The 12373-nt window shown below is 38.2% G+C and overlaps 1 protein-coding gene across 13 annotated transcripts in view; it reads left to right on the top strand.

Annotated features, from left to right (window-relative positions):
• Positions 1-12373, top strand: part of PIEZO2 (piezo type mechanosensitive ion channel component 2) — a 315013-nt gene that overhangs the window by 274923 nt on the left and 27717 nt on the right. For all 13 annotated transcript variants that reach the window (XM_037380206.1, XM_037380196.1, XM_037380199.1 and 10 more), the window contains 2 exons: positions 3184-3350; positions 8084-8259. In XM_037380206.1, the coding sequence (XP_037236103.1) occupies positions 3184-3350; positions 8084-8259 (343 nt within the window). The remainder of the gene's footprint in view (positions 1-3183; positions 3351-8083; positions 8260-12373) is intronic.

Raw genomic sequence — 12373 nt, 5'->3', positions numbered from 1 at the left:
CATAGGAGCTTCTACATCTGGACTATTAGCTACTGCACTGATTCTCTACACACTAGTAAATACGTCTGCAGGCTCAGACTTGATCACTTGCTGTATATTCTCCTCATAGAACAACTTACGCCTAAGCTTAGCTTCCAGTCCTGATTGCATACAGCCCTGCCTGTTAAAATCTCCATTGATGTTGAATGTCTGTAATGTTATTATTGGCACAAAGACCTTGTGGTTTTTTCAGTGTGTTTTAGCAAGGTTAGTATAAATCTTTTGCCTGGTACTCACCCATTCAGCAAGGTGCAATAATTTCCTCTCAAAAAATGGGATTTTCCAGATCTTAGCCATTCTCATTCATAGTCAGACTTAAGGATGCTCTGTACAATAGAAGAAATGCCAGCAGTTTGCAAGATCTTGCCCATATTGGAAGTTTTCCTACAAAGAAGTGTAATAGATCATAAATCTAAGCTTGGCTCTTTGTTTCTAACTGGAGTAAAAGAAGAAAAGAGACTCTTAAGTAAGTCGTCATCATGGCTTGATGTTGCCTTGAGTGCTCACTTGCCTTGAGTGAGACTTCGTCTTCAAAAGCTGTTTTTCTTCTCTATTTAAAATTCATTACCACAGTTCCAATTAGAATTGTATCCCTAAGTGAGCCACAGGATAGAAGGTGTTAAAAAGATATGGGAGATGTCATTTCTTTCTCACAGGAGCAGTGGTCTCAAATAAGCAAGTTACATTGCTGTGGGGTTTTTTTTGGTGGGGTTTTGGGGACATTTTTGTTTGTTACTGGTGGTGCACCTGCGGTAAAACACTGAGTTGAATCACTGAAACACATCTCTAGGGAAATACTACAGAAGCTTGGTGCTACACAGAATTTAGGGAAAGAAAAGGAGGTTTATACTTAATTTGCATTGGAAATAGTCAATTTAAGGTGCTTTATATTTTGATTGAAATAATTCAGTCATTCCTAGGTAAAATTTGTTAGATTGTTGAAAAAAATCAGATGGTAATAGTTAGTGAAGCATTATTATCATTATTAACCTTAGATCAAATCCTGTCTCACACTCCCAGGCAGAGAGGAGTCTTTTCTGCATTTGACCCTTTAAGTTAGAATAACAATGTGCAGAAAATAAATATTTGTTTCCCTTTTTGAAGATGTTTAGATGCAATTGATCCCCAAAAGATTATTTTTAAAAAGTTTTTGAGAACAGCAAAGCTGCCAGAACAGCTACAGCATCATTAAAAATGTATGCTAAAATCGCCTCCATCCCAGAAAGAAAAATGACCTTTCAGATTAGAGTGGAAGTGCCTGGCAAAGCACTGTGGTGAGACTACGGCAAGCCAGTGATGGTCAATAATAAAGACAATTTTAACCTGAGAGCTGCAATTCTCCTGAAATCAGTAGCAGAAATTATATATTAGAGAGGAAGAGTATGGATTAAAAAAGAACATTTATATGTTGTGTATTTTTGTGTGCCCTGTTTTCCTTTAACCTATTCATAATATTATCAGGAATTCAAAGGAAATGAATGGTCCTTGAAGTACAAACAACCTTACATTTAATTTCCAATGTCAACATTTCCTTAGCTTCAAGACCTGCACGTTGAAATCGGAATTAATAAAATTTCAGTAGATAAATCATAAAATATCTCCAATTCTAAATGACATAGAAAAAGCCTGGAAAAAAGAGCAAACTACTGTTGAATATAGTTTTGTGACCAGGTGAAGGGGGCTAAATGCTCTTACATTGGAGATACCAAACCATTTCCTTGGCATTGCTCAGCCAAATGATACATACTGCCATTTCAGAATCAACTTGACAGGAATGTACCGCTAATGTTTTTTTTTTTTTTCCTTAGTTTCTGTCCACACGTTATGTGCGTACAACCCTGCCTGCACACCCAGAGACACGTGCATGTTCTTCTGTAGGAATCTTTTTAACTTCATCTTTGCATTCTTCATAAGTAATGAATGTGCACTCCACAAAGTTTTGCGTGCCATCTTGTGGTACAGCTAAGAAGTGAGGTTGTTAAAAGCATCCTGCTTTAGCACATAGGTTGGCTCCTTAGTACCTACTTCAGACATTTTGTCCCTGCATGGCAGCTTATTGACAGTTTTCTAATATTTGTTAGTCTGGTTACTCTAAATTTGATCTTTATAGCTAGTGCTCTAGGATTTGCAACCTAGCAGGGACAACTAGCTTTGGAACTAGCTAGCTGGGAAGAATTTTTTTTTACATTACATTACATTACATTACATGACAAAGAAAATTTTTACATTACCTTACATTACAAAGAAATTTGTACAACACCATGTAAGAACTGTAGTGTGGTGTGTATGTTTGTGAGTGGAAGAGAAATAAGCTGAAAGTTCTGCTTTTTGGCTGAGAAGTGCAGTTGCCTATGATAAAAGGCATTACTAAAATGAGAAATTAAATTGACACAGCTGTGTTGAGCAAAATAAACTACTATTGTTGGCATAAACCCATAATCCCTACTCAGGGGAAGGTGTACTGTTTTGTCAAAAAGGTGCAAGAGTAATGTTTGATAAATTACTTACATGATTTGTCCTAGTTGGGCTAGTTGATTGGAGATCACTGATGACACAGTGCAGCCTATTTTAAAAAAAGAGAGGCTTTGGAAACCATACAGAGAGGTGTGTCTAGGTGTTTGGAAAACTGAAAGAGGTTCAGAGGCTGTTTGGGCAGGTTAGACTTTAAAACTCAGCTAAGCGATGTTCAAGCACAAAAGGCAAACTGTGCAAAGAGAAACGCACGCAAGTACCTAGACAGGTAAGGGGCTCAGCTCAATACACAGGCTGAGCAGCTGTTGGGATCACAGGGGCTGGGGGTGTTGAATAGCTCTCAGAAGATGCCCAGATCTTTGGGTTTTGTTTTACAGACTTATGCAAACGTCTCTCTAAAATCAGGGGCTGTTTATATGACTAGCAATTTCAGGACCAGAGAGTTATGGGGTGCAAAAGGGATTCCAGATGATAAACCTAGACATGCAGGCAGGAAAATAGCCCAGACAGCCAAAAGGCATCCAGCCTTCAAAGGTTCCTTACTATGATAGGGCCTTGCAGCCTAGATTATTATTATTAGACAATAAAGGAAAAATGAATCTAACTCCATGCAGATACACAATGAAAGATATTTGGATTCATTAACTCTCTGTTGCTTTTCCTCTTCCTTAGATAACATCATCAAGAGGATATTTAATATCTTGAAGTTCACTTGGGTCCTTTTCCTGGCAACATTAGACAGTTTTACAGCTTGGCTTAATTCCATCTCAAGAGAACACATCGATATCTCCACTGTGCTAAGAATCGAGCGCTGTATGCTGACCAGGGAGATTAAGAAGGTAATGCCTTTGGTCTTTTTTGTCTGCTTATGCCATTTCCAGCTCAGTGAAAAATGAAAGGTTGTCTTTTCAGATCACTGTGTTAAGGAGAAAAATTATAAAAATCTCACTTATACGTGCAATTTAAAAATAGGTCTGAACTCCTTTTACTGCTTGCTGTTTTATAAATATATAAATAATAAATTACTCAATTTATTATTTGGACACAAAACAAGTTATTATAAAAATAACTCTTTGAGACATTGATATGAGGATTTGGCTGAAACACTCCTGTGATAAGGTGTGGTTTTGAGAGACTGGGAGAGATTCAAGTAGAGAAGAGAAGATGTGCATGTTAAACAGCTCAAAAACTACCTCAGTCTGCATATTTCAGTCTTTCTGTAGACTAGCTTGCCTTGGAAATGACTGACCACATACAGGAGTAATTTTCTTCACTTTCATTGAAGCTATGTGGTCCTCCATGAGCTACTTATATATTAGTAAAATCCATTATTATCGAAGATTAATGTTAGTAGTGTAACTGGAAATGTATCTGGATCTTCAAAATGCAAGTAAGTGATACCTTGAAGTTGGATAAAGCTCTTATTTTAAGCACAGCTGGTTTTAGGTATGTCACTAGCTACCCAAAAGCTAGAAACCTGGCGTAAAAGCCTCAGTTTTAGTTCTTTCCACCTTTTGTTAAAAGCTGCAGCCTGTCTCTGAGATAATAAGTTGAAAAGGTCAACAACACATGGGTACTCTTGACCTTAATAAAGCCCCGTATTGCTGGGACACCATCGACATCTGCTGACACAATAAGCAGAATAGCTCAGGAGGTTGGAGAGGCAGGCTTTCCTGGTCAGATGGAATCCATACCCAGTCTGGCCAGGAGGCGCTGGGCACAAAGACGGCTGCTTCATTGTTAGTGTTTCATTACTGTTATTTTCGCCAAGGTGTCCTATAGTAAGTGGATAATAATAGCAACAGCAATTAAATAAGTAAATAAACGTGGCATATACAGAGTAAATCCTTCTTCAGAATATGTTCAATATGTTCCAGCTTCTGGCAATGGGTAGTGTAGAGCACCCTAAACCAGAAATTGCATCTGGATCATTGTGTTTAATAATGCCAAGGAATCTATATTCTTGGAGTTTGGCTAGTAGCTTTTAAATCTATTTTTAATGTTGGCTTTCAGAAGATCCTACAATATGGAGTTTTGTAGAGTCATTCCATACTGTGTGTTGAAGAGCAGTTCCTCTTGTTCATTTTAAACCCACTTCCTGATTGTTTTGGGGTTTCCTGTAGGTCAGAGATGTATCCCGTTTTCCTCTACTATTCCCAATTGTATAAATCTGCATGGAGTCTTCTCAGTCATTGTCTTGCAAGTAAAAAGTCCTTTCTTTTAGCTTCTCTCACATGGAATCCATCCTGTGCCTCTGGTCATCTTAACTGTCCTTCATATGATTTCCAGTTTTAATATGACCGTATTAAGACTGGATATAGAGAACGACACACCATTTTAAAGGCATGGGTGAATCACAGATTTATACAGGAGTATGATGTGTTTTCTTTTGCTTTCCTAGTAAGATTTAACAGTCAAGCTCCTTTGATTTTTAGTGAATGCTGCCTATTTTCAGGGGACTATACACTCTCAGTCCAAGACTTTTAAGGCTAACAAAAGCTGAAATAAAGCCTGTCATGCTGTATATGCAGTTTAGGTTATTTTTCCCATTGCATTTCTTGCCATTTTTTCCCCAAGTCACTCAGTTTTATCAAGTTTGTCAGTAGTACCTTAGTCAACTGTACACTTGAATATGCCAGATAATTTTTTTTTCATGTGCAAACTTTATCACATCACTATTTTCTTCCTTACACAGATTATTTCTGAATATGCTGGACAGTAAAACTACTTGGGGGAACCAGTCAATTACTTTCTTCCTTTGTAAAGAAAAAGTATTGTTTGTGCCTCTTATCTCCGGTCTTATAACAGAGGATAAGTATAATAGATGTAGTCCGCTTTATTTCATGACCACTTAATTTCTTACAAGGGTCACTCAGGATCACTCCTGAAGCCATTTTTAAGGACTGGTGTTACCTTCTCCTCCCCTGGCACTGTTTCATCTGTTGTCTGCTGCAGAGCTCTTGGGTCAGCCCCTTCCACTCAGTGCTCAGTTTAATGTTTTGTTCTCGGACTTGTCTTTTAAAAAATAATTACTCCAATCATTCCATGGAGTTCAAGTTATTCCACTGGGAACATCAGTGACTTTTTCTGCTTTGAAGAGGGATGCAAAAGATTCAGTCTTTTCTTGTCCTGATGCCATAACTCCCTTACACCTTTTTATGCCTTGATCACCTGTTGATACTCTGGCTTTCTGGCAGTTGATTCTTGTAATATTCTTGAAAATGGTTTTGTTATCAGATATATATTTTTTATTTTAGCAAGTTACTTCTCAGCATCTCTTTTGGTTCAAGTTTGCTGAAGTTTTACATTTAACTGTAGAAAGTTCATTCTTGTTTGTTTTTCCTCATGACTTTCACTTACTGAAGGACATTTTTTTGCTTCTTCCTCCTGGTCTTTTCCATTCTGGTGACTTTGTGTGTGCCTGCAGGCTCTTTTGTGATGTTTACCTATTCCATATGACTACATTTGAAAATGAACTTGTGTTATTGTACATCGTTATTCTGATGGCATCTTCTGTAATCTTCCTTAATATTTAACAGGCACTAGTGCACTCCTGGTTTGATGATCACAAATCAAGCCTTCATATTATACTTTTTCAGTATTAATTGGTTCAAGTCCACCCACAGAAACTCTGTGACAATCCTGGTACAGTGAATTTATTTAATTTGTTAGACTTTATGTTTTTTGAACCATACCACCTTTTTCTCAAACTGTCTTCTATTCCATCCTTCCTGTAAAATCTGTTCTGTGATAGTACAGTATTGTAGTGATATTTTCGCCCCAGGTCACACAGGACTTACATATCCTTACTGAAAATCACATGATTCCTTCTCCCCACCCCTGAGTTTTCAGTTTTAACATTTATGCAGAAGCCAGGCTAACTGCCTTTTTATAGCCTTTACTTATTTGGGACCTTATTTTGATCATTCTTTGCTACTTCTCACATCAACTTTATTCAGTTTTTCATAGCCTTTGTTCCCAATTTATTTATTTATTTCATGTTGCCAGCAGCCTGGTGCTATTTTGATTACAGTAGAGCCCATATGTACTTGGATACTGCTATATCCCGCTTCAATCCTAAATCCTCTGGTACTAGGGACCCTTTAAAGTATTTCCCCTTAGTCATTTACCTTTAAACTTCAGATATATTTCTAGGATCTTTCTCACCTCTTCTGTGAAATATTGGTACTATGAACATCAGAATCATCAGTTCCTCCACAGCATCCCCAGGTCTCTGTAGCAGCCCCATGCCTGTCATCGCTGCCCAAGAAAGGAGCCTCTCACTGCAAGCATCATGGTGACATGTTTCTTTGTTCAATGTGGAGCTGGGAACAGTTAACTTGATATATGAAGTTCCTTTGGTCTTTCTTCCAGCTACAGAAGAACCTGAAACTGAGTCCTCCATCAGTTGTGGGCCACTTTTGCTGTCACAGCTCTTGTCCTTTATTCCAGGCCTGCAGCTGAGCTAGAATGTAGCATGTGCCGTAATTTCAGAGTCAGGCTGTTGTAATGGTACAAACATTTATTACTGCAGAAGCAACACAGTTTGTATACAAACAAAACTATTTAAAACCCTGAGTTTCAGATTTTGTTCTTAAGATATTTTTTTCTTCAGATTTTGAAAATTTTAGATTTGGGGTAGTGTAGAGGACCAGACTTGAAATAATAGTAACTAATAATATTAATAAAGGAAATATGGGCAGTATTTTTGTGTGCTTTTATTATTTTAGCTGGGAAAAGTCCTTGCATAAGGCTTCACTGTAAGTCTCACTGTTCAAGTGCAGCAATCTTCTCTCTCAGTGTATCTTCTGAAGTCAATGCAACTGCTAGGGAAATGGTTGGATGTGTTTCCGTCTAAACTGGAATTCTCAGGAATTCTCGTGTGACACACCTTTAGACTTCTGATTGTAATGTCATAGCCAGAAAGACTTGATTCTGTGCCCAGATCTGGGCTGACAGTTAATAAAACCACCCTTTCATGAACTTGCTTGATCTTGAAGTCACAGGGAAAGAGTAAAGGTCTTCAGTGTATTTTTCAGTTTTCCAACTCTATCCATACTTCATGAATAAATACTTATTTTGGGACACTAATGACAATCTAGAACAGTTTGTACATGACCTGTTGGGTTTTGGTGTGGTTTTTTTCTGTTTAAAACAACTGCTACTGACCATTAATAAGATGTATGATTTGTTCTTAGAGTCAGTGAAGCTATCTGAAAGAGATATCTCAAAAGTTGCTGGAGTACAGGTTGAGTCATGGTCCCAGCCCACACCTCATTTTCACGCTGAATGATCTGCAGTCCACCTGGCAGAGTTTTCTTGGCTATATATAGGCTGAAACTGCTTGCATTGCTCCAGTTTTGCTTGAAAAGCCAGCTCTTTGTGCCATGGTAATTTAAGTCAGAATCTGACTTGCACTCTGAAAAGGAATTACTAGTGGGAGGTTATTATTCACTAGGAAACTGTTTTCACAGTTCTTAGTCCATTCCTTGCCAAATAACAGAAGAAACCAGTTCCTTGAAGAATATACCTCCCCCCTACCATGTCCCTCTATGTCTACTCTCTTCCACAGGGAAATGTTCCAACACGGGAGAGCATCCATATGTATTACCAGAACCACATGATGAAACTTTCAAAGGAGTCAGGACTGGACTCAGTTGATAAAAATCCTGGTCAAGCTTCTGGTTTGCAAGCACCTGAAAGAATGGATAGTTTAGATTCAGCAGCTTCTCGTGACAGTATCTCCAGGTACCGATTTAATTTTATTTTGTTAAAGATAGAGGGATCATGCAGTAGATGTAATTTTAGATAATGTCTAAGTACTGATGAACTTTCTAATTGATGTTGAATCCACTTTTTCATTTATCCATGCCATTTTAGTAGTAAAAACTCAGCTTCACGTTAGTATTCCTCTGCAGGTGGGTTCAGTTGTTGGACTAACTCCTTTTCCACTGCATGACTACCCTGCTGCTTTCTCTTTCCCCTAGAATTAGGAGTTATTGACAGGGGTTCCAATCTTGTAAAAAGTAATGGAAAATAAGAGCCTCTTAAGGGTGCTTTATGGGATACTGTTTTGTGAATTCAGGCGTGGAGTTTGGGGAACGTTCATTCATTGTAAATATTTTGTCTTTGTAAAATAAATTGTTGTCTGTTGCCCACAAATCAAAAAAGGCTTTGCACTGAGAGAGGTTATGGATTTGAGAGAACAAAATCATACACACCCTGTCATACACACGGGGCAAAGATCATCTGAAGAGCCTGGTGTCCAAACTACTATGATTACAGTCCAGCAGAGCTACACGGTTTGTGGATCAAATACCCATACTTGTTCAGGAAAATTGCCTTCCTCATCCTTTTCTGAGGACAGATGCCATCAAGTCATTTGCCAAAACTACTGCATGCTCCTACTTCTCCATGCACAGAGGCAAACACATTAACTTCCTTCTCTTATAGAGACAGCCTGTTCCCACCATGTCCTTTATGTTCTTCACTTTTAAGATACTACAGAAGTTGTCCAACATGAGGGGGAAAAGGGAGGGAGGGCTTTGGAAATCCAGCTGTTTCATAATCCATTGCATTCTGCTCTCTTGTTCTCTGAAGTGTGGAAGTATCATATTGTTTGATACTCTCAGCAAACTCAGTAGCTGCTGTGTACAGTAAAATTATGCTTAGCTTTTACTAATGACATATGGGTAGATGTTAGCAGGCTGAAAATAATGAGGGCTTGTCTTCTTTTCTGATGTTACTGAAAAACAAGTGTAAGAGAGTACCTGTGAGTACTATGCTTCAACAAAATATTCACAAATTGCTCCTCAGGGTGAGCACTGGCCTTTGAGAGGTTCACTCCAGTAAAAAAAAAAAAAAAAACAAAACCGAGCAAATCTTCCTTGATGGCTAGCTACCCAACTAAGAAACACCTTTGTGTTTTGTCTCAAAGTTTTACAGGAGTCAGATGACGTGAGAAAAATGTAAAGCCAAATTATATTACCACCTTACCTGGAGCCACTTGGGTATTTGCAGGGCAGAATTTAACTCCACAAAGTTTGGTCTCACCTAAAGAAGGAATAGTAGTATCCATCTGCTTTCATTAAATAGTTTTTTGATCACAGTATTTACTATTGATGGAAGAAGTTATCATTATTATACAACCACGTTAGCAAGAACTTTGACTAAAAGCAAAGGGAAGCCATTTCCAAAGTAAATTCTAAAAAAGAAAGACAAATATTGGAGCTTACATGTGTAAATTCTGCCTCTTTGATGAGATGGTATCAAGTGCTGAGCTACACTTGTGTCTTTTTTTTCGGAATAACCACCCATTTGTCATCCTGCTTTGAGCATACTTACACATTTAAAATCTCTTTCCAAACTCAGAGAATTCAGTGATTCTGTGGAGCTGCTTTGCAACAGAAAAAGTTAGATCTTTCACATGCATTACTGTCGTTGCCATTTCCTTAGAAGATGTCACAGGACCTATAGCAAAGGCAGGATTATGACTGATTTCTCTAATCTCAAATTCTCCTTCTGGTAATGAACAATCAAATATTCTTGCACTGAGAGTATTTACAAATTGTACACATCTGCTATAATAATAATAATGACCTGTAATTAGAGGAAGCAAAAATGGGTCTGTTGGTGGAATGATAATGCCATCTGGTTATTGGGGCACCCTTGCATGTCTCTTCCTGGGATTACAAAAGTGCTTATGAGCTTTTTTAGAAAAGTGAAATTTCTTTAAACTCTATGTGAGTTTGAGCGATTTTTTTTTTAATTGCCCAAACAAGAGAAGGAGACATCTTGCATTTCAAAGTAATGATTTCCAGTAATTATAAAAGCAAGTAATTAAATCTAAAGCACCCCTGTGATCATGGATCTAGGACTGCAATGGAAAACTTTCATGAAGGGGCAGAAAGTTTCTAACCAGCATTCTGGTTATCCTTCTTTGATTGCCCTACACAATATTCTGTAGTGGCAATTAGATCCAGGAGTAGGATGGGCCTGTGTGGAAGTACACAGGGCTGCAGAGGCACAGAAGCTATTCCAGTACAGTAATACATATTCCTCAGTACTCAGCACAGGAGTTACTGTAGGTGTCTGCTCAGTACTCTGACCACTGTCTTTTCAGAGAACAACCTTCCTGACCAGTTGCAGGAACCGCACATTTCTTCTGAAGTTCAGGGCTGATCCTTGTAAGTCTTATTGAGGGATGTTGTTCTTATCCTAGATAAAGCTCTAAAAAGAGTTTGCAGAGTATCCTTTGTGGGATTTTCTCTTTTACCAGGGCTATCATTGATTCTCAGTCATTTTTCTGTGCAATAGCTAGAGGTGTAATGAGGTATTTGTAATGTAATTGGTTTCTCTTTATGTATGAATACTCTTACATATCCTAAAGGTGAAGTGCAGAGTTCATATGGGCCAGGAAGAGACAAGTGATGTTGATCTTTAACAAGCACTTTGAGGAGCACCACCTAAAGGGATAGGAAGTTAGCATGGTAGAACATTCGCTGCTGTTTGTTTCCATGTGACTGATGAACTGCTTATTACGTTAAACAGCTTGTGAATTTCAGTAACATGGTTGGGAACTTACTAAAACTGGTTGGCTGCCTTTATGGGGCTTTGCCTATAATTATGAATAACAGCTAGATGAAGATCCTAAGTCAGATTTCAGGATATCCAAGGTTTTGTATCCAGTTCAGTTTGTATTCATTTTTGTACATCACAAATAGTGTATTCAGTTCCCAACTCTACCTTTGTGTAGGCTTTTGTAGGAGCTGCAGCTGGGAGCCCCTGGCCCTCCTGTAAGAGTGAACATGCAAGTGCAGTCAGGGTGTTTATGGACACCACTTTTCATCTGTGCTTCCCTCACCAGATGGGTGAATAGGCAGGGAGTACTGGAGAGGTAACGTTTACCTTGGGAGGCAGAGGAGAGGACGAAATGAAAGTCCCAGTTTGGTGTGGGATCTGAGTCTGATTTAGGAGGCTGAATGATAGGAAATGTTTGGGATTTCTGCTTACAGGTGTGGGGAGTACAGTACTTTACAAAGGTAATGCCAGTCAGTGACTAGCCTACAGACAGAAAAAAATCTAGAAAAATTTGTAAGTCATCACTTAGACTAATAAACTCTCTGGGAAGGGTAAATTTGTTTAGAAAAAGGAAGTCATAAAGTAAGAAATTTCCCGCTCACCAAGGATAAAAACATCTCTGCTATATATATCCCCATTTGAAATGGATACCTGATCAACTTTATGTAAAATACTTGAATTCAGGGCTTTTAATGAACACTCAATTTTAAGTATCTAGTCCTTGAATGATTACAAAAAGCTAATGCTTTTCAAGGTCTCCAGAGACACAAATCTGAAAAGTCACTCAGGAAGATATGCTTGGATTAAATTTATGTGATAGTCAATGACTGAGTCAACATCAGATTTGCCAAGTGTAAATCTCTGCACTTTATTGGTGTTCTCATTTCCTCCATGTTCGGAAGCATGCTGCTAAAGTACATAAAGAATATACAGACTGTGCTACAGGTGTCATCTCATACACATCTCCTGAAAGTCAAGGATACAGAGCAGCTGCTCAGTCAATAATTCTTCTGATGATTCATTCTTCATTTAAAACAGCTTTAAACCAGATTATGGCAGGGACTCCATCTGGGCAAATGTTTTTATGTGTTGGGATTAATGTATGTTTTTTCTTTGATTTTTCTGGGACCTGGGTCAGAACTTACATGTTTTGCAGGGCAGCTGGCATATGTTTCTTCCATTGAAAATGTATGAATGGGCAAGTACAACTTTTGATTTCAACAGCTGCTCTGCTTAAGGCCCTTGGAAGGTTCCCTTTGAACTATGTCTGCATTTAAAATAC

Source organism: Falco rusticolus, chromosome 3 (genome assembly GCF_015220075.1).
Source record: "Falco rusticolus isolate bFalRus1 chromosome 3, bFalRus1.pri, whole genome shotgun sequence".
Lineage (NCBI taxonomy): Eukaryota > Metazoa > Chordata > Aves > Falconiformes > Falconidae > Falco > Falco rusticolus.
Note: the sequence above shows the minus strand (reverse complement) of the source record. Positions and strands in the feature narration are given on the sequence as shown.